At 43.6% G+C, this 20111-nt stretch overlaps 1 protein-coding gene across 1 annotated transcript in view; it reads right to left on the reverse strand.

Annotated features, from left to right (window-relative positions):
* Positions 1-1109: 1109 nt before the first annotated feature.
* The window catches only part of LOC306921363 (uncharacterized protein), a gene marked incomplete at both ends in the record, with an annotated part of 21223 nt that continues 2221 nt past the window's right edge, over positions 1110-20111 (reverse strand). Inside the window, 4 exons of the mRNA XM_079498474.1 lie at positions 1110-1249; positions 5373-5469; positions 7490-7571; positions 14264-14288. Of these exons, the coding sequence (XP_079354600.1) occupies positions 1110-1249; positions 5373-5469; positions 7490-7571; positions 14264-14288 (344 nt within the window). The remainder of the gene's footprint in view (positions 1250-5372; positions 5470-7489; positions 7572-14263; positions 14289-20111) is intronic.

Here is a 20111-nt window from a genome sequence, read left to right on the forward strand (position 1 = left end):
TACCCTGTCCGTCCATCCGTCCATCCGTCCGTCTGTCTGTGAACAGCTAGTCTCCGGCAGATTTGATCCATACATCACGCAAAGATTGGCTTCCAAAGTTTAAACAAAAATTCCACTGCTGGCCTGCTCGTTTTGCCTAAAAAAATGGCAACTAAAAACTATGGGGAAGCAGCTTTTTGCTTCTACGGGCCGACGGCGTGGAACAAACTCCCACTGTACCTTCGACAGGCAGCCTCTGTTGACATATTTAAAGCACAGCTCAAGACCCACTTCTACAATGTCCTCACTGTATTGCATTACTGCTATTATTTTTGTATTTATGCCTTGCTTTTCTTTTCTTTCTTTCTCCATTGCTCTGTAAAGCACTTTGAGAGCTGCATTTCATGTCATGAAAGGTGCTATACAAATAAAGTATTATTATTATCATTATTAAATTAAGAGGTATTTTGTAGGAATTTGGTAGTTTTCTAGTTTCCACTTTTATTAACGCAATCATACGAAGAAAGGTTGAAAATGGGCAAAGTCGTCCTTTAAGCAATCTGAACCTTGTTTTTTTCTTTTTTGGGGGGGTGAAAATCTGAATGACAACATGTGTGTGAAGGATGAATGTGTGAGTTGTTTTCATCGTCAACATACTTTAACGAGAGACATTTTCTCGCATTTAGCTCATCTTGAAGGAAGGAGAATTCAGATGATATTATTAGTGGTATGTTGCTGTTATTATTGGTATTACACATCAACATCGTTATTGCATCATTCTTTTTCTTTTTTTTTTTTGCTCCTGTTACGACCTTAATCCCGAGTCATGCTTTGCCGCAGGGCGGTGTCACTCGTCGTCCAAGCGATGAAGGTGTCGGCGTTGATTGAAATCGGGTTATTTTCGATGAGTAACGACGACAGCACCATGAAGCAAAGCATAAACCAGACTTTATACTTCAATCCCGTCAGCGATACGTGTTTCATTGTTTCATGTGAGAGTGCATGTGCAGTGTAAAATGACCTCACATGTATGTTTATCCGTGTATGCATGTGTGCGTGCGTGCGTGCGTGCGTGTGTGCATGTCTGCTGTTTGTTTGTGTCTTGAAATGTTGAATGCCGCGTGATTGATTTAGTCTGGCTTGTCGTTGCTCGGGGCACATTGTTGTGTGAGTGTGTGCCAGTACTCGACTTTCTTCCCTTTGTTTTTGAGACACTCAAACCAGTGTCTGAGTCTTTGTCCACTTGCATTTATACTCAGCTCCACTCCACCTGAACGAGAGAGAGAGAGAGAGAGAGAGAGAGAGAGAGAGAGAGGTGCAATTAACAGATAAAGACAGGTGGAGAGAGGACAGGGGAGTGTGAAAGTCACAGAGACATTGTCAGAAAACCTCCCGGCAATGGGAAAGTTAAAGGGACACACGTTAATGACGTTTAGAAGATCTAGAACACGTTCCTGGGGGGGGGTCTCCATGTGCGTAATGTGTGGTTTTAGATATTTTAGATTTTAGCAGTGAGCCCAGTGTCTCTGATGTCATCGACACTGGGCTCACTTCCTTCCAATTCCCATAATGCTTTGGTGCACTGCTCCTCCTTGTGGATAAGGGGAGTGGCTGTCTTACTGAGACAACATGTAGTCCAGGAAGTATAAGTAAGCCCATGACATCAGAGACACTGGGCTCATGCACTGCTAAAATCTAAAATATCTAAAACCACACATTACATACATAAAGACCCCCCAGGAAAAGTGTTCTAAGTCTTCTAAACGTCATTAACATACAGTATTTTTGAGTGGTGTAAACCACTCCAACAACTGGCTTTGTACCCGTGTCTGTTCGTACCAAAAAAATCACACCCGTGTGAACTGAGTGGTGTAAGGTATTATATAGCCTGATCAGCTGTGTTCTGACGTAATGAAATCAGCATCAACCAATCAGCATCAACCATGCTCATTTTTTTTTGCACAGACAGACAGACAGACAGACAGACAGACAGACAGACAGACAGACTAACAAAGCCAGTTGTAGGAGTGGTTTACACCACTCAAAAATGTACCCGTGTCTGTTCGTACCAATTTTTTTTTACCCGTGTCTGTTCGTACCAAAAGAAATGAGCATGGTTGCTATGGTCACCCAGTTCACACGGGTGTGATTTCATTACGTCAGACATTACGTCAGACCACAGCTGATCAGTCTATATAAGACCTTACACCACTCAGTTCACACAGGTGTGATTTTTTTTTGCAAAAAGGGTGAAGTGTCCCTTTATGTCGGGTGTAGCGGCTGGCAGGCAGACGAGGCAAAACAGACGGAAGAAGGAATCACAACACGACACACACATCGAAACAGAAGATGAGAAACATCTTTTGACGGACAGCAGAGAAATGGGAAATGGCAGTGTGTGACAGAGACGAGGGCTGAAGTGCAGGTGGGGGAGGCAGAGAGAGACACTCTTCACACCAAACCCATCATTACAGAGCTGTTCTCCGGGCGATGACTTGCACAGTCAACGGATCTTTTTTATCACACTTTTTTCTTTCACCCAGCTTGTCTAATGTAACCCTGAGCGCTATATACACTCCCTCCGCCAACCTGGGGAGAGCAACGGACTGACCTCATGCTTCCTTCAATGCATTAACACTTAGGCCGCTATCATTTATTGAAAAATCTGGATCTAATTCACGCCAGCATTTTTTTAATTTGAGCTCTTATTTTGAAAAGCCGCCATTTCCGGTCCATGAGCAGTAGTCATAACCTAGGAAACTACACGGAGCGGACAGGCCTTGTTTACCATCTGAAGCCAGACCGGAGCTCTGCAGAGCTCCAGATCGTCATATATGTGCCGTCAAAGAAACGCTGTTTTGACCAAAATGCCATCTGGGACAAGGAATAGGAGATACAGACGATTTTGTAAATGTACAAATATTTATTAAAATAAAAGATAATTATTATTATTTTTTACATAATAGGTAGTTAAACAACTAGTCGACTAGTAAACTAGGTAACTAGTGAACTAGTAAAAATGACTAGAAGTGAATGCCCTAATGAGGAGTCCAAGCTGCTTCTTTTCACCTGACAGGGGAGGGAGTTTCCCCCCTGGTTGGACGTAGCGAGTTGAAGGAACACGTTTATTACAACCAGTTCCTTTCACCTGTCCCCTTTCACTTTGTGACAGCTGCTGAAAGTTGGGGTACCATTATCAACCAATATAAGGCAAAATTCCCCAAATGTCATTATACTTTAAGTAGCATGTGACGTGTCAAACTAGGGGGTTTTCATGATGCTGAATCCATTCCAAGCATTAGTTTTGCACGAAAACAGTCCTTGGGCTAAATTCGGCCATATCCATCACATTAAATGATGGCTATGGCTATTTTTAGGCGAAGGAGTGTATTTTGTGCAAAACTAATGCTTGGAATGGATTCAGAATCATGAAAACACCCTAGTTTGACACGTCACATGCTACTTGAAGTATAATGAAATGTGGACATTTTTGCCTTATATTGGATGTTAATGGTAGCCCAACTTTCAGCAGCTGTCACAAAGTTTCCCAAGGGAGTTGGCTTGGAACAGTTCTTTCTGTGATAGTAGACACCTTTATGAACACATTTGTGAAGAAAGCTAGTGTTAAGCATTTCTTTTGCAGATTTGCCACACATTTAGCAAATTTTCCCTTATTAAATAGGGTATGGGCACTGATGATGCAGAGGAGAGAAAACGTGGGGTCTTGATGTTTTAAATGCACTATTTTAGCAATGTGCTTTTTTTCTCCGAGCAGCACCGATATCGACGGGCACGACCAAACTAGAGTTGTCCCGATACCATTTTTGTCAGAGCGAGTACGAGTACTTTTTAGTACTCGCCGATACCGAGTACCGATATGAGTACTTTTTTTATTTCTGTTGAGTAACCACTTATTTTACATAGATGCAAATGGAACACAGTTGTCATTTATGCTTGTAGATCGGTTGCATTCGTTGCATTCGTTCAGCCTAGTGTCAACTGGATGTTTTGGTACTCGGGTCAAAGTATCGGGGCCGGTTTCCGAGTACCGAGTACTTGAGGGTGGTATCGGCCCGAGTATCGGAACAACTGTTGTTCTCCATGTCCCCCGAGGCCAACTGTGCTTTAGCGCGTAGATATATTCTATCCTTGGCTTAAACTCTCTCTCTCTCTCTCTCTCTCTTCGATAAGCTGCTATAGCTGTCTGAATACAACACTTGCGTGATCTCCATCCTTCCCTCCTCCTAACCACCCCCCTGCATGTCTTCTCTTGCTGCCTCCACCTATAGCTGGGACTAGATCGATACGGTGTTCTGGTGAGTCTGCGGGCGCTCGCCACGGTGATGAATGGTCGCTGAGTGTGACAGACACGGGGGACGGAAGAGCGATGAGCCACTCCTGATGGACACGACGGAACAGATGGGGAAGATGTCTGCATGCAGACATACGGTCTACCACACGCACACCACGCACGCAAGCTTACTCTTTATTACTCCCTTGAATTGCCTTATACCTTCCATCTTTGTCTCTCTCACGTACAGGTATACTGTCTTTTTTTTCCTCCCAACTCCAATTAAGAAATCATGGCCTCTCGTGTCGTGGCTCCTGTAAAATGATAATGGCCTTGGGGAGTGCCGCGGCCGTATAAGTTAGACCAGCGGCCTTTTATCCAAGCAAGACGAATAACTCACTCAACCCATATATCAGCAACCTACCCCCCGCCCACCCTCTCCCACACACACACACACACACAGACACACACACACACATGCGCGCACACACCCTCCCACCCCCTCACAGACACGCGCAGAGCCAGATCGAGAGGGAACTACCACGCTTTGATCTCTGGGCCTTGGAGCTTCCCAGGGCGGTAATCCATTCTCTCTGTACCTCACAGCGCCTGTACACCCACTCCCCCCCGCTCCCCCCGCGCTGCACTGCTCTGCTCTACATTGCTGTGACTGTGTTACACACGCACCGCACCAGGCAGGCCGTGTTGGCATGCACGTCAGTCAGAGTCTGTTTAGCCGCATCTTTCTGGCGTGCCGAGCTAGGAGCCCCAAAGGGGAAAAAAGCAAAGGGCTTTTCCCTTTTGATTTCTAATGCCCTGTGTCCACTTTTCATCTCTCTCTCACTCACTCTGCATGCATGGCTCTCCTTAATTTGTTCAACTCAAGCGCTCTCCTCTCTCAAGCCTCATCATTTAGGCCCTCATTTCTCTTAATTACCAAAGCCCATCTCTCCCAACCGTGTCACTCCTTTTGTCTGTGTTCATTCAAAAGACTCATGTTCAATCACCCTCTTCACAATTCTCTCTCTCTCTCTCTCTCTCTCCCCCCCCTCTCTCTCTCTCTCCTTCCTGTGTTCTTGGCGTGCGTGCCCTCGCAGCCTACCTATGAAGTCGTTGCTCATTCCGAGGTCATAGTCCCACACCGAGATCTCCAGGGACTTCTTTGCCAGCTGGTCCAGGGAAACTTCATACGCAAACTCCTGTACAGAGGCAAGTACACACAGTAACACACATGAGGCCGCTGTATATACCAGCGGTTCCCAAACTTTTTCATGACAAGGACCCCCAACATGATACTCATTAGCCTGTGGACGCCCCATTTGAAAATATATGCCAAGGACCCCCATTAGAGAAGGTTTTTACGGCTCTAGCAGTGATTTTCAACCATTTTCATTTCAAGGGCCCCCCGGTTTGATATGCAACGGACCCCCATCTAATGGCATTTCTATCTCTGAGACCCCAATTGATATTGTAAAGTCAATGTTAACAAATTAACTGCTCCTGACGGAACGTTTCGCCAGTTGGATTCCATCCGGCAACTGCTATTGGCGTAACGTTCCGTCTGATAAGCTTTATTATCGATATCAAACTGATATCGCTGATTTTTTGAATTTTTTTGGCTTGGCCTTTCCTTCTTTAGCGATCCCACATCGGCGCTGCCGTTCACCTCCCTTTATACAGGCTGACTAAAAAGCTGAATAACTCCTAATCTACGGAGCTCTCCATGGTTTGGATAAAACGTGCAATGTTCGGAGGTCTTTGCTGATTATCCGGTGATCTAGATGGAAACATTGGCGCTTTCTAGAGAAAGAATGGCTTCATTTTAGCTCGCTAGCATTGACGCTATTTATTTAGCATCTAAGATGGCTGCACCAAACAGGATGTGAATCCAACGTGTGTCACACTACAAACAGCTCAACGGTCTGCGGACTGCGGTTGGCTCTGCGTCCACCAGGTGGCAGTAGATGGGTTAATTTAACTCTGAGAGTGTACAAATGGAACCAAATTTGTACCATTTGTACACTCTCAGAGTTACATACCCATAAGGGTCCATTTGGTTCAGTTAGCTGGGGACCCCCTGGAACTCCCTCAAGGACCCCTGGGGTCCCCGGACCCCACTTTGGGAACCACTGGTATGTATATACAGTATAGGCGAAACATGCCCACAATGCTAAAGATGGAGTGCCACAATTTTTTCATGTGTCTATGAGGTGACAGTACTTCATTACACCCTGGAGTAATTTTTATGTGCAATGGTGTATTAACTTTGTATTTAGGGATTCTTCCTGGAGGCTGAACCCTTGACAGTCAAACGGGCCAATGAAATAAACAGTAATATAGTGACATCACATTATCAGCCCCTCCCCTAACCCACATAAAAGCATGATTTTAACAAATACTGTACACTTTTTGGAAAAAGTTCTTCCTCCTTATATTATAATAATACCTGATGATCATGTTTTAGGGTGGGAAAAAATCGTGGCACTCCATCTTTAAGCATTGCATCATTCTGATGATGGAGAGATAGATGACCATTAGGCGTTCTTCCAGATAGGGTTGACATTTTGCAACAGTAGAGCAGGTTGACCACCTCCAGCCACTGCAGATTTTACATACTTTACCGCACAGATTGATTCAAATACAAACGTATCCTTTAAAATGATATATTGTTTGCTTTAAAAATGCCATATTCATAATTATAGTTCAGAATATTCTGTTGGATGCTGTCTATACGGTAAAGATTAAAAGGGTGAGAACAGACTTTGAACGGGGGCTTTCCCGTGGGCTATGCTCACAATTGTACGGGAAAATACAAAGTATGCATGGCTCAGAGGTAAAGTGACCGGATGGTAACCGCAAGGTTGCCAGTTCGAACCCGGGCTCGCCCAGAGTTAGTTCAAGTGCTCAAGTGTCCTTGAGCGAGACTCTGACTGAACCCCTAATTGCTCCCGATTTGCAGGTTGGTGCCTTGCATGGTTTTCTCCTGGTGTGTGAAATCTCTGTAAAGTGCCATTGGATAAAGGCGCTATATAAATGCACCATTATTATTAATATTCATTAAGTACAACATAATATGACAACCTAGAACATCTGTTTAGTTTAGACACTGAAGTGTGCAGAAGTAGTAGGCCTGAATGCAATTGGGTCACTAATTCAAAGGGCAATTTGGCCAATAAATAGCTGGTTTGTGCAGAGACTTGGATTGGGACGTATGCCTACCTCGTTGAACTCTGGGTTGAGAGTCTTCTTCTTTACGGTGGTCTTGTACTTGGACTTCTTCCCCATGTCAGGCCCCAGGAGACTGAAAAAAAACAAGGAACCAAAAGAGACAGTTGACCACTTGAACCTATTCTGGGCGGAACGTTCGCTGACAATAGCTGATCCACCACCACGCGCCGCGAGTCGCAACACAAAACGTCGTCATTGTAGATCTCCTATTTTCAGAGAACTAATTAAGGGCAAAGCAAGGATACAGAGTCAACTGGTTCAGGGATGGGCAACTTTGATGATGAAGAGAGAGAGACACTATATTTCCACACTCACTCCAGAGGGCCACTATAGTTCCACACTCACTCCAGAGGGCCACTAGTTCCACACTCAATCCAGAGGGCCACTATAGTTCCACACTCACTCCAGAGGGCCACTATAGTTCCACACTCACTCCAGAGGGCCACTATAGTTCCACACTCACTCCAGATGGCCACTATAGTTCCACACTCACTCCAGATGGCCACTATAGTTCCACACTCACTCCAGAGGGCCACTATAGTTCCACACTCACTCCAGAGGGCCACTATAGTTCCACACTCACTCCCAGAAGGCCACTATAGTTCCACACTCACTCCAGAGGGCCACTATAGTTCCACACTCACTCCAGAAGGCCACTATAGTTCCACACTCACTCCAGAGGGCCACTACATTTCCACACTCACTCCAGAGGGCCACTATAGTTCCACACTCACTCCAGAGGGCCACTACATTTCCACACTCACTCCAGAGGGCCCCTATATTTCCATTTATGTTAACTTTATGAACTTAAATACAATTACATTGGACATAAAAAAAGACAATACAAATTTTAAAAACCAGTAATTAAGATACTAATATAGACTGCCATAATTAAAGCAGGTTATGTTTGCATGTTTGGAATTGTAACCGCTGAAATCAATAATATCAGTATTCCGATATTAACCTGCGGGCGGCATTAAGTGAAGGTGAGCGCCGCATGTGGCCCCCGGGCCGCCAGTTGTCCATGTATGAACTGGTAAATTATCACATAAGGTACACACAACGTAATGATTTTGATATGATGCACTATGGCTGTAGGCTGGCAGCCTACAGGTTGCAAAATGGAGCATATTGGATACAACAAGAACTGCAGTGGGAGAAGGCATGAGAAAGGTCTTCAATCCTCTCAGACATGCAGTGCCAAAGCTGCCATTAATTCTTGTTAGACCTAGGTAAACAAAACCACAACTTTTAATTCAGATTAACCTGACACACAAAGTCACCATGAATGAACAAACAGCAGCAATAACTAAAACAAATACAGAATGAGAGAACATTTCCACCTCGGAGTAAAGTTGAGAGTTGAGAGAAAAGTTGTTCCAAACAAAACCACAACTTTGTATTCACAGTAACCTGACACACAAAGTCACCATGAATGAACAAACAGCAGCAATAACTAAAACAAATACAGAATGAGAGAACATTTCCACCTCAGAGTAAAGTTGAGAGTTGAGAGAAAAGTTGTTCCAAACAAAACCACAACTTTGTATTCACAGTAACCTCACACACAAAGTCACCAGAATGAACAAACAGCAGCAATGACAAAAGAAATAGTATGAGAGAACAAATTTCTACCTCGGAAGAAAAGTTGAGAGCAAATATGACTTCTTATCAAGCGAGTAGAGGGGGAAGAGAGAGAAAAGCCATGCTGTTATTTTCCACAATGAGATAGCAGCGTGGACTCTCTAGCAATGAGGCGACAGAAGGTTTCCCGGAGGGCAATGACTGTCATCATCAGCATAAATTCCACGTCAAGATGTTCCGGCAGTGAGAGATATCTCACTCCCCCAACTTCACCCCCTCAGAGCAGTGACAAATCCTTACTAGGACAGCTGACTCTGGGCTAGGCTCGGGGCTGTCTCATCACCAGGGTAGGAATGAGTGATGCGGGGGTGGGGGGGGGGGCGGGGGTGTATGAGGACAGAGGGGGGGGGGGGGGGGGGGGGGCTGGGGGGGGGACTAGTTGGGAGAGAATGAAGAAGAGGAGGGAAGAGGAAGGGAGAATGAGAGGGTGGGTGGGGGGGGGGGGGGGTTACAGGCAGTGGTGTCATGCTCGTAGAACGCAGTACCACGTCGTGGTACCGGTAATTTTTTTACGTGCACGCGCAGGGACGGGACGGAACAACGGTGCGTGTTCTTGCACGCTAGAACGCGTCCCCTTAGATTGAAGAGAAGACGCACCTAATCAACCTCGCGTCACCAGACTTTCCAAGACGCACCAAGTACCCAGTGGTCTAGGTTTACTGGCGCCCCCCCCCCTTATTTTCACGCTGTGTCAAGTATGCCGAATCAAATGGCTACTACTTTGCATAACAACAGGACAGCTTATTTACCTGAGTGCACGTAGCCTATACGGTAAGCATGCACACTTAAGAAAACAAGCTCCATTCTAGCTGCATTTTACCGTGGGAGGGAAGGGGTGAGGGAAATGGAGAACCAGGGGGGCATCTATGCAACACTTCAAGGCCAATTACATGTATGTTGGGACACGATTATAGACTGATTCCGTTCGTGGGATTTCTCCTTTAAAGAGGATGGATAATGAAGGTGCAATTAAAAAGAGGCATGGGGGCCTGGGCCGTGGCTCACCGGTCCAGGCACCTTGGCTGGTAATCCAGTCTGGCAGTGTGCCGCGGGTTCGACTCCCGATCCTGATGGCCCTTACTGCATGTCACCCCATCTCTCTCCCCATTTCCTGTCAGCCTACTGTCTGTCCCTCCATAAAAAATATTAAATAAAAGGCGAAAGCCACAAAAAATACATTTTTGGCATGGGAGTCATAATAACCGACAGAGCCGGGTAGACAGGAGAGAGCGTTGCATGGACGGAGCAGAAAATAAACCGCATGGTATGCTAGAGCAGGGGTTCTCAACCCGTGGGTCGCGACCCCTCGGGGGGTCGCCAAATTATTTTGGGGGGTCGCCAAATTATTTTCAAAAAAAATAATTTGGTGACTGCAACTGAATGGCTGGAAAGTGGAAATGAAGAGTTTACATATAGTACACATAGTACATACATACACCTTCCCTAATGATTATATCTGGTTTCAGTATTTATTCATGGTGTATTGTCTCTATTATTAAGGTTATTGTAGCAGTCAATTTACATTGGGGGTCGGGAGGGGGCGGGGCGGGGGTCCAGAGACATTGCCAAAGCATTTCCGGGGGTCCCCGGCCAAAAACGTTGAGAACCCCTGTGCTAGAGGAAAAACTGAATGTGGTGTAAAGTACAGTTGGATAGACATGTTGGATATATGTTCCAACAGCAGAGATACATTTAGTTGTTGTTTTTTTTTTTTAAATAACTGCTTACTTTGCAAACCCAGGCTTTGCACAAGCGCGCACGCGAGCACGCACGCACGCGCACACACACACACACACACACGCAGGCACACAGAGTGCCGAAATGAAATACGAAAGCCTGTTTAGTCAGCAGGAAATATTTGACAGCTGTATGTTGTCTCAAATAAATATTGAAGGCTCCCTGGCTGCTAACATGCAAGAATGAATAACCCAGCCACTATAAGACTATTATACTACAGTACATACGTTATTTAGATTTTTCATCAAATACAAGACACACCACAACAATACAAGACATCAAATTACAGAAAAGCAAGCCCAACAACACACACACACAAAAGACGAAGGAGGTGGGATGGATGACTATGAGAAAGCAGGGATAGGTATGTGCTGAGGGAGGTCAATGACTTCAAGTACCTGGGCTCATGGGTCAACGCAACCGAGCAAGACCTTAAAAGTGACTTGCATGGAGGGCCCTGAACGGCATGGTCAGTGTAATGGAACTCCAACCTAACCCCAACAAAACCAAACTCAGCTTCTTCTACGGCACGCAACGGTATAGAGTCTGTTCTTCTGTATACGGCAGTGAATGCAGGACCCTGAAGCCAACCCTGCAGTAGTCTCTATAGACTAGTGTTGATTCCGTCGACTAAAACTATGACGAAAAATGTTCGTCGACTACCTTTTTTCACTGATGAAAACAAAATGGAAACTAAATGAAAACTAAGCTACGACGACTAAAACTAAGACCAAATATATTGACAATTTCGTCAACAAATAAAAACGACACTAAACTGTTAGGAAGGGACTAGTGGACAAGAGATCCAGTATAAGTCATTTTACACTTGGTTGCATGCTGAAAATAGCAGATCTACAAGCTCACAACGCGTCGCGCCGCGACGTGCTGTGACCTTGTAGATCGGCTATTTTCAGCAAGTGTAAAATCAGTCATTACGACGGCATCAAGGCCCCCCAAAATACGTTTTAGTCGACTAAATCAACTGTAGATTTAGACTAAAATCTCATGATATTTAGTCGACTAAAACTAGACTAAACACTTAAACATTCCAGGTGACTGAAACTAAATGAAAACTATTGAAGAGACTACATATGACTAAAACTAAAATCAAAATTTGCTGCTAAAAACAACAATGCTATAGACCGGTGCTACACCAGTATCCTGCATGTCCTGCAGTCAGTGGCGTATCCAGGAATTATGTTTTGGGCAGGCAAGATCATGTGTTAATTGTCGTCTCCCCGCGCACAATCGTAGCACTAAAGGTTTTCAAAGAGATATACCTGCCAGACGAGTAGGATACAAAGGCTGAAAGGCTTGCATTTGCATTCCAATGGGTGATTGAGGGTCGCGCTCTACCGCAACGGCCAATCAGCTGTCCATTAATAGTTCTCATGTCTTGTTTTTGTCTTCTTTTTTTCTCATTGTATGGATTTTGGCCAGGCCAGAAATGGATTTGGACAGGCGGACGCCTGCCCTCGCCTTATTGTAGATACGCTTCTGCGTGCAGTACTTAACATCAGCAAGAATACACATGTTACCAACAAGATTCTGTACGAGGGAACACCACGGGGTGAGCCAGAGAGTAGCAGCCAGGAGAATGAGACTATAGCAGGACACTGCCAAAGACACCCGGAGCTGCCAGCCAGCTAAATTGGTGCTGTGGGAACCAACACACACTGTCACGAGGACGTCCCCCACACTAACATACGTGTGGAATGTACTCAAGAACGACGCAGGAGCGCAAAGAGAAGCACCAACGAGCTGGCCAGATGTATACGGAGAACCGGGATGACTAAAGGAGGACGACCTAGACATAGATATAGTTAGGAGTCCATTGGTGAAAGATGCACACAGTTGCACCACAGCAGCAAGATATACAGAACAAGCACTGCCAGGAATGGCATCAATTCAACATGTTTTTGGAACTTAGCTCGTGTATTCTGTCCCGTCTTAACGGATTTGTTCAAAGCTTAGCGATGGAGAGCATTTTGTTGTGACATCTCTTGACACATTTTCATTTGGCAGCCACCATATACCTTCTATTAAGCATGTGTTTTTGGTGGGGAGGATCAAGGGCCCCTTGTCTCATAAGAGCAACCTAATATATGCTAAACAGCAATCTGGCTGGATATCCCTTTCCAGTTGTCTGGAGAACCAATTATATACTCAGAAAGAATGACTATGGGCACTTGAAGAAAGGAAGAGAAGAGAAGCACTCCATTGAGTAATCCAAAGGTAATAAAGTCACGGGTGCAACCGTTCAGTTCAGGTAGATACAGTCCATAGAAAAGAATACAGCACTCACGTTATATCATAGGAGTCTTGTTTGTTTTTCATTTTTCCCCGCCGGCATGCAGCAAGCAACAAACAACACACAGACGTCTCGGCCCGGAGGCCTTCCTCAGCGTAAATCTGAACAATATGTGACCAGATTTGACTGAGAACCTGCCATCGCGCAAATTCCAGCTTTTCACCAGAGGAGAATATAAATAATTTGTCCCCCCAAAATGAGTTAATAGCACAGGCAGACTCTTCACATACTAGAGCATGTCTGAAATAAGTGTCAGAGCTGAAATCGTATGTAAGAAATAAATGCTCAAACATAGGTGTGATGTTAGAGACCACAGAAGTGAACCTTTCAAGCCTGTTTTCTCAACTCGCTGTTTCTCTGTAAGACATTACTCTATAAGCCATCTCCAAAACTGGTGGGTTAAACTGACAATGAAAAAAACGAAAAGAAATCCAATGGCAGTCCCTCAGTCAAATTTGGTCACATATGGCGTCAGTGTCACTTATAAAGGGGACCTGGGTGCCATGCACAAAACTCTCCGAGTACACCGTCTCTCTCACATTATTCATAACATTACATACTATTATACTGCACAAAGTGTTGTTTTTGACAGCAAATTTTGATTTTAGATTTAGTCATTAGTCTCTTCAATAGTTTTCATTTAGTTTTAGTCACGTTTTAGTCACCTGGAATGTTTTAGAGTTAGTCTAGTTTTAGATTTTAGTCGACTAAATCTACAGTTGATTTAGTCAACTAAAATGTATTTTAGTGGGCGTCGATGCCGTCGTAATGACTGTTTTTACACTTGCTGAAAATAGCCGATCTACAAGCTTGTGTTGTGAGCTTGTAGATCGGCTATTTTCAACATGCAACCAAGTGTAAAATGACTTTAACTGGATCTCTTGTCCACTAGTCCCTTCCTAACATTTTATAGTCTAGTTTTTATTTGTTGACGAAATTGTCAGTATATTTAGTCTCAGTTTGAGTCATCATAGCTTAGTTTTCATTTAGTTTCCATGTGGTTTTCGTCAGTGAAAAAAGGTAGTCGATGAACATTTTTCGTTTTAGTTTTAGTCGACGAAATCAACACTGACTGGACAGTGCCAGACAGAGAACCCTCTGCAATACCACACTATCACACACATAGGAGAGACAGTCAGTGCAATACTTTCACATTGAACCAAACTATGTATCACAGTGATTACAGTGATACGGATATGAATTATTATTGCTATTAAATGTTGTTTAAATAGAGGGTATCTGCGTGACATCATCATTATACACAGATGTTATGCGGGAACGGGAACGCCTACTGAGTGTATATTAAAAAAAACTACTTTGTGTTACCTTGTTGTTACTGTCTAGTATTGTGTAGTACTCAAACAACAAGAAACTAGTCATGGCTATAGTGACAGAAAATGGTGAAAAGGCGATGGAGACAGAAAGCATAGGGAAAGAAAGCATCTGTGGTTGAGGGAGGCCGCCCAGCTCGTCAAGTGGATTGATCACACCTGGTCATCATCAAGTGGATTGATCATGCCTGGTCACATAATGACCCGTCCCTTTGCGTGGGCGCGTGGTGATGGAAGTGGGAGAAGAACTGGCAGCGAGCCAAGGGTGATTTAAAAGTTTCCGTAATAGGCCAGTTTGAGCGATTTAAAACAGAGCAAACAGTGTTTAACCCATTCCGGGGCGGGAACCCCTTTTGGTGTTTTAAGCATCACGTTATACTTTGGCTATTGAAAAATAGCAGATCTATAAGCTCGTAGCGCGGCACCGAGTGCCACGCTACGAGCTTGTAGGTCTGCTATTTTGGAAAAATCGTGAAAATGTAGCGCAAATCTTCGAATATATATTCTTTCAGAGCGAACGTTTTTAACTCATATCTTTGTTTCTGGGAAGTCCCTGGAAAAACATATTTTGAGATTGGGGTCCCTTAATACATTATACTTGCCCTCTATAGCTACAATTAGAGATTAAAAACACCTTGAATATTTGATTTATCTTAGAAATATTAGTGTGTTTTTCTGACATTGCGTCATCAGCCATCTTATCAGACAAAAAAAACGTTTTGCAGACTACACATCCTAAACTCTTCTTGCATTTTGAATCCCTTTTAACCATAATGGAATAGAACTAAAATGACATGATTTAGGCCAGCTAATTAACACCTTGGAGGCCCGGAACTATTTAATCCATTTCATCCATCATTTATAGCGCACGGACCACTTTTACCGGCGCACCGGAAGCTGGTGTGCATGTCTGTGTAGCAGCTAACAATAGCCACACCACTCTAGAGTCGATCGACAACAACGGGAGGTAATAATAAATCTATCGCGACTAGCGACTGGACCGCGGAAGGCCGTCAAACACAGGATCTGTTTTCAGAATTAGACAGGATGATTTAGATCGGCAGTTATGATCGTTTTAAGATTTTCGTTTTCGTCAGCTAAACAGGCAGGGGAGATTTTCGATGATCGGATTGGGCAACAAGCGCTCCAAGGCTCTAGAGCGATGCGAACTGTTTTGTTATCATTAATCTCCGTCCTATTTATCAATCTCTGTGTTGGGCACTTGACCATGACCTTGAACTTGGACAGAGAACTCCGCCCTGGGCTTCCAAGGTGTTCTGCTTAAAATTTTATTTCTGAGGTCCTTCAATTTCTTTTTAAGTTTATCAGGAAAGCAGTGAAGCTGCAATCTGTTGGGATTCCTCTTCTTTGCCGTTATCAAACCTGTCAGACGGCGCTGTGGCTACGAAGCCACTTTACCACATGACGCTCTAGAGCAGGGGTGGGCAACTGGCGGCCCGGGGGCCACATGCGGCCCCCACCTTCACTTAATGTGGCCCTCAGGTTAATGTCAGGATACTGAAAAAATATTGGTTTCAGCTGTTTACAATTCCACAACATGCAAACATGACCCACTTTAATTAGTATCTAAATTAGTAGCTCATTGCTCAACACAAGTATAATTAAAGGCAGTGCGACACGTTTTGAGCTTGTAGACCGGCTATTTTTGCTACGACAATAATATATGGCCCTCTGGAATGAGTGTGGAAATATAGTGGCCCTCTCCATTGTCAAAGTTGCCCATCCCTGCTCTAGCATCTGAAAGATTCTGCGGTTGGGAATGAGTTGACTATAGGATCGTTTGATATAAGCCTGCAAGCTTTCACCTACAAGCCTGATTTATTATACTATAGGCTTTGTGCTCAAATTAATGCCTGACAGCAACAGCAACAACAAGGCACTTGGCTAAAGAAAAATGTAAAATACACGAGCCTTAAGTAGAGATAAGACCCACACAATGGGGTTTTGAGCGGTGTGTGCGTGTGTGTGTGTGTATGCGTGCGTCAGTGCGTGCGTGCGTGGGTGCGTGCGTGCGTGCGTGCGTGCGTGCGTGCGTGCGTGCGTGCGTGCGTGCTCTCATGAGAAGCAAGAGGATGCCTGCAAAAAGCTATTGTTTAGACCTGGACACTTCACTCACAGATATATCTACGTACTGTAACACAGTCAACTGTACAAGAGGGAGTTGTGGTACAGTATATAGGGCATAGCAGTGGGCGTGGTGCACCACTCAATAATCTGCATTTCATTTACAAACATATTTCAATTATTTTAAGCCGAGAATCAAGCCATCCAGTGATTAATTCATGACCATATGATAAAACCTTTGATTCTGTGAGAAAAATATTTAATTATCCGATATACTAATTTGAATAAATATTCTTTATTTAGTATTGTTTTCTCTTTTTTTTCTTTTCTTTTTCCCCCCCACAGTATCAAAGGTTTTTGGTCATGATTCACCAGGATCCTGGATGGCTTGATTTTAGGCTAAAAATAATTGATATAAATATTTGTGTAAATCTCTATGGGAAAAATGAATGGCAGATTTTTCAGTGGTGCCAGAAAACCACGCCCCACTACTATGCCCTATATATCTCTGCTGTCCGGAGGAAACCTCATAACTCCAAAATGTTAATTTTTCAGGAAATTAAAAAATATAAGTTTTTAAGGAAATTAATAAAACCTTTTTTTTTTAAAACGATGCAATACTGCCTCATCAAAGTTGGTGTTGTGACTTTAGATATTCTCAATTACTTGCATGAGAAGGAGAGAGGTGGTGGAGTTAGCGGTTTTAGCAGACAGTTTGAGGGTCCAATGGAGTTAAGAGGTTTTGTCCAATGCGTTTTTGTACTACTTTCCATTGGTTCAATATTTTCGAAACAACACACAGACGTAAAGGATGTTCAATAGCACTGATTTATGGAATAAAATCAAAAACCTCAAAAATGAGGTTTCAGAGACGTCCCTGCCCCTCTGGCTTCCTCAGCGCTCCGCTATACTGTATATCATGATAGTACCACATACTCTGTTACATCCTGACAGGACCTCTGGGAATACATATACAGTAATGTACCATTGACCTTGCACACAGTGGACAAACAGCCCTTATCAAATACAATATCCAATCATATTACACTGTGAACATCACCCCATTTCCTATTCCTTTCCTATTCATTGGCTATATATATATATCGTCCTCTTTGCCTGCAGGGCCCCAATAACAATCTACTGTATTGTGGAACGACAGAAGGCATACTATTTTGGATTTTCAATTTTTAACTAAACTAAAAAGACACTGACATTTCATGGGGATACGGCAAGTTTATTAACAGAGAACCTTTCTTACCAAAGTCTCCACAGGACCTTTAAGAGGATCTTACTTGTGTTATGGTCGCGCTACACGGAACGGGCGAGGAGCCACTAATAGTTCTGGTTTGGTGTTTCTTTCTCTCTCTCTTGTTTTTTGTCTCCACCAGGCCGAAGGCATGGGGAGAGAGTATGTTTTGCACTCCGTCCGTGTGTGTGTGTGTCCTTCCTTCCTTCCTTCCTTCCTTCCTTCCGTCCTTCCGTCCGTCCGTTACCAGCTAATCTCCGGTACCGTTGGCCCGATCCATGCCAAGCTTTGCACACACACTCCATGGATGCCAACGACGAACCTCTGCCCCAAATATTCCTCATCGGCCTGTTATAGCGCCACCATGAGGCCGATTTAGGCAAAACACATTTCTGTAGATTACTCGTACACATTTTATCCATACATCACACAATTCGGTATACACTATCTCCATAGTCATGTGATCAACACAGATCTGCACAATTTCCCATCTTCCATCCTGATTGGCTAATATTGGCTTCCAAAGCTCACATGATTGGTCCGTTTCGAACAAAATGCCACAAATCACAAACACAGTGTGCAATTTCCGTGAAATTATACACGCACATTTCCACTAGGCCGAGGACGACATGCCACTCCTTATTTTCCAAATCAGCCTCATGGTGGCGCTATAACAGGCCAATTCCTGTTTTTAGCTAGTATACATCAATCTGTATACAACTTATGTATGCACACTCCCTAGAGGCCATGGAAAAACATTGTCCCTGCATCCCTCCACATCTGCCGGTTATAGCGCCACCATGAGGCCGATTTCTGCTAAACACATTGCTTATGTTAGTCGCACAGATTTCATCCAAATCTCACGCAAATCGGTGCACATGATCTCTGTAGTCATGTGATCAAGACGAATCTGTTGGATTTCTCAGATTCTACACTGATTGGCTAACATTGCCTTCTAAAGTTTTCAGGAGTGGCCCGTTTCGTTCAAAATGCTGCACATGTCCTGCTCATCCACAATTCTATCCTCAGAGATTCTATGAGTGATCTGGCTCTGCATTTCCTCAACAAAATGAAGAAAATTGTTGCAAAAAACAAACAAACAAAAAAACTTGTTTATATTACTCATAACATTTTGCCAAACATCACACACACTCCTATCCTCCTAGTGGAGACCTGTGCCCAGAAGGGCACTTTTTCTAGTCTCACTTGTTTTCAAATGGAGTTAGGGAGGCAGCTGCCTCCCTTGCCTGCTCTCTATGGTAAATATACGCCCCTCTGGTCATGAAGTAAATTTGTTATTGAGAAATGTTTGTACTGTTTATCGCAGCCTTGGCAGCCGTTCTTGTCCAACTCGTGGGTTGGAAGAAAATCTCTCTTCAGCCTAGTGGGCTAGAACTCAATACAGAAAGCACTGAAGCAATGCTCAAAAACACTGTTATTACTGTTAAGCATTATTAGACAACTTGGAAGCACAAGACAAAAGGTCAAAGAAGACTGCATGCACACAAAGTACTACATTCAAATAATTTACTTTATTGAGGGGCGCTAGCCCCTCTTATATACAGGTTTAATGTTTATTTAAAAAAACGCCATTGACAATGAAGGGAACATAATTACGTCATCTTGTCCCCAACACAAACATTAAATGCCATTAACAATAAAGATAATTTAATGTTGGTTTTTAGTTCAATGTTTGTTTAAAAAAAATGCCCTTGGCAATGAAGGGAACATTTACGTCATCTTGTCCCTAACACAAACATTAAATGCCATTGACAATAAAGAGAATTTAATGTTTGTTTTTAGTTCAATGTTTGTTTTAAAAAAATGCCCTTGGCAATGAAGGGAACATTTACGTCATCTTGTCCCTAACACAAACATTAAATGCCATTGACAATACAGAGAATTTAATGTTTGTTTTGTCACCGTTTGTTTTACATCACCATTACATCACCTAGACCTTAGACTTTAATATATTAGCGCCCCTCACTTCACACGGGTGTGATTTTTTGTTATGAATATGGGTTCCTTGAAATCAGTACCTTGACAGCATGCAGCAGCTGAGCTTCTAAAACAGCCATCATATGAAGAAAAACAAATGTGAGCGTGTAAATCTTTGTTGTTGTTTAGATGTATGACTTTAACACGCCCAGGGGCTTATCTGTCTGTCACGTTGTGCGTGAGAATGGACTGGTCAGGCAGCAAGAAATCAATAACCAGGCAAGAAAGAACTATGACAACAGAAATAGATGGAGAGAGAAT

Source organism: Electrona antarctica, assembly GCF_951216825.1.
Source record: "Electrona antarctica genome assembly, chromosome: 4".
NCBI classification, from domain to species: Eukaryota; Metazoa; Chordata; class Actinopteri; order Myctophiformes; family Myctophidae; genus Electrona; species Electrona antarctica.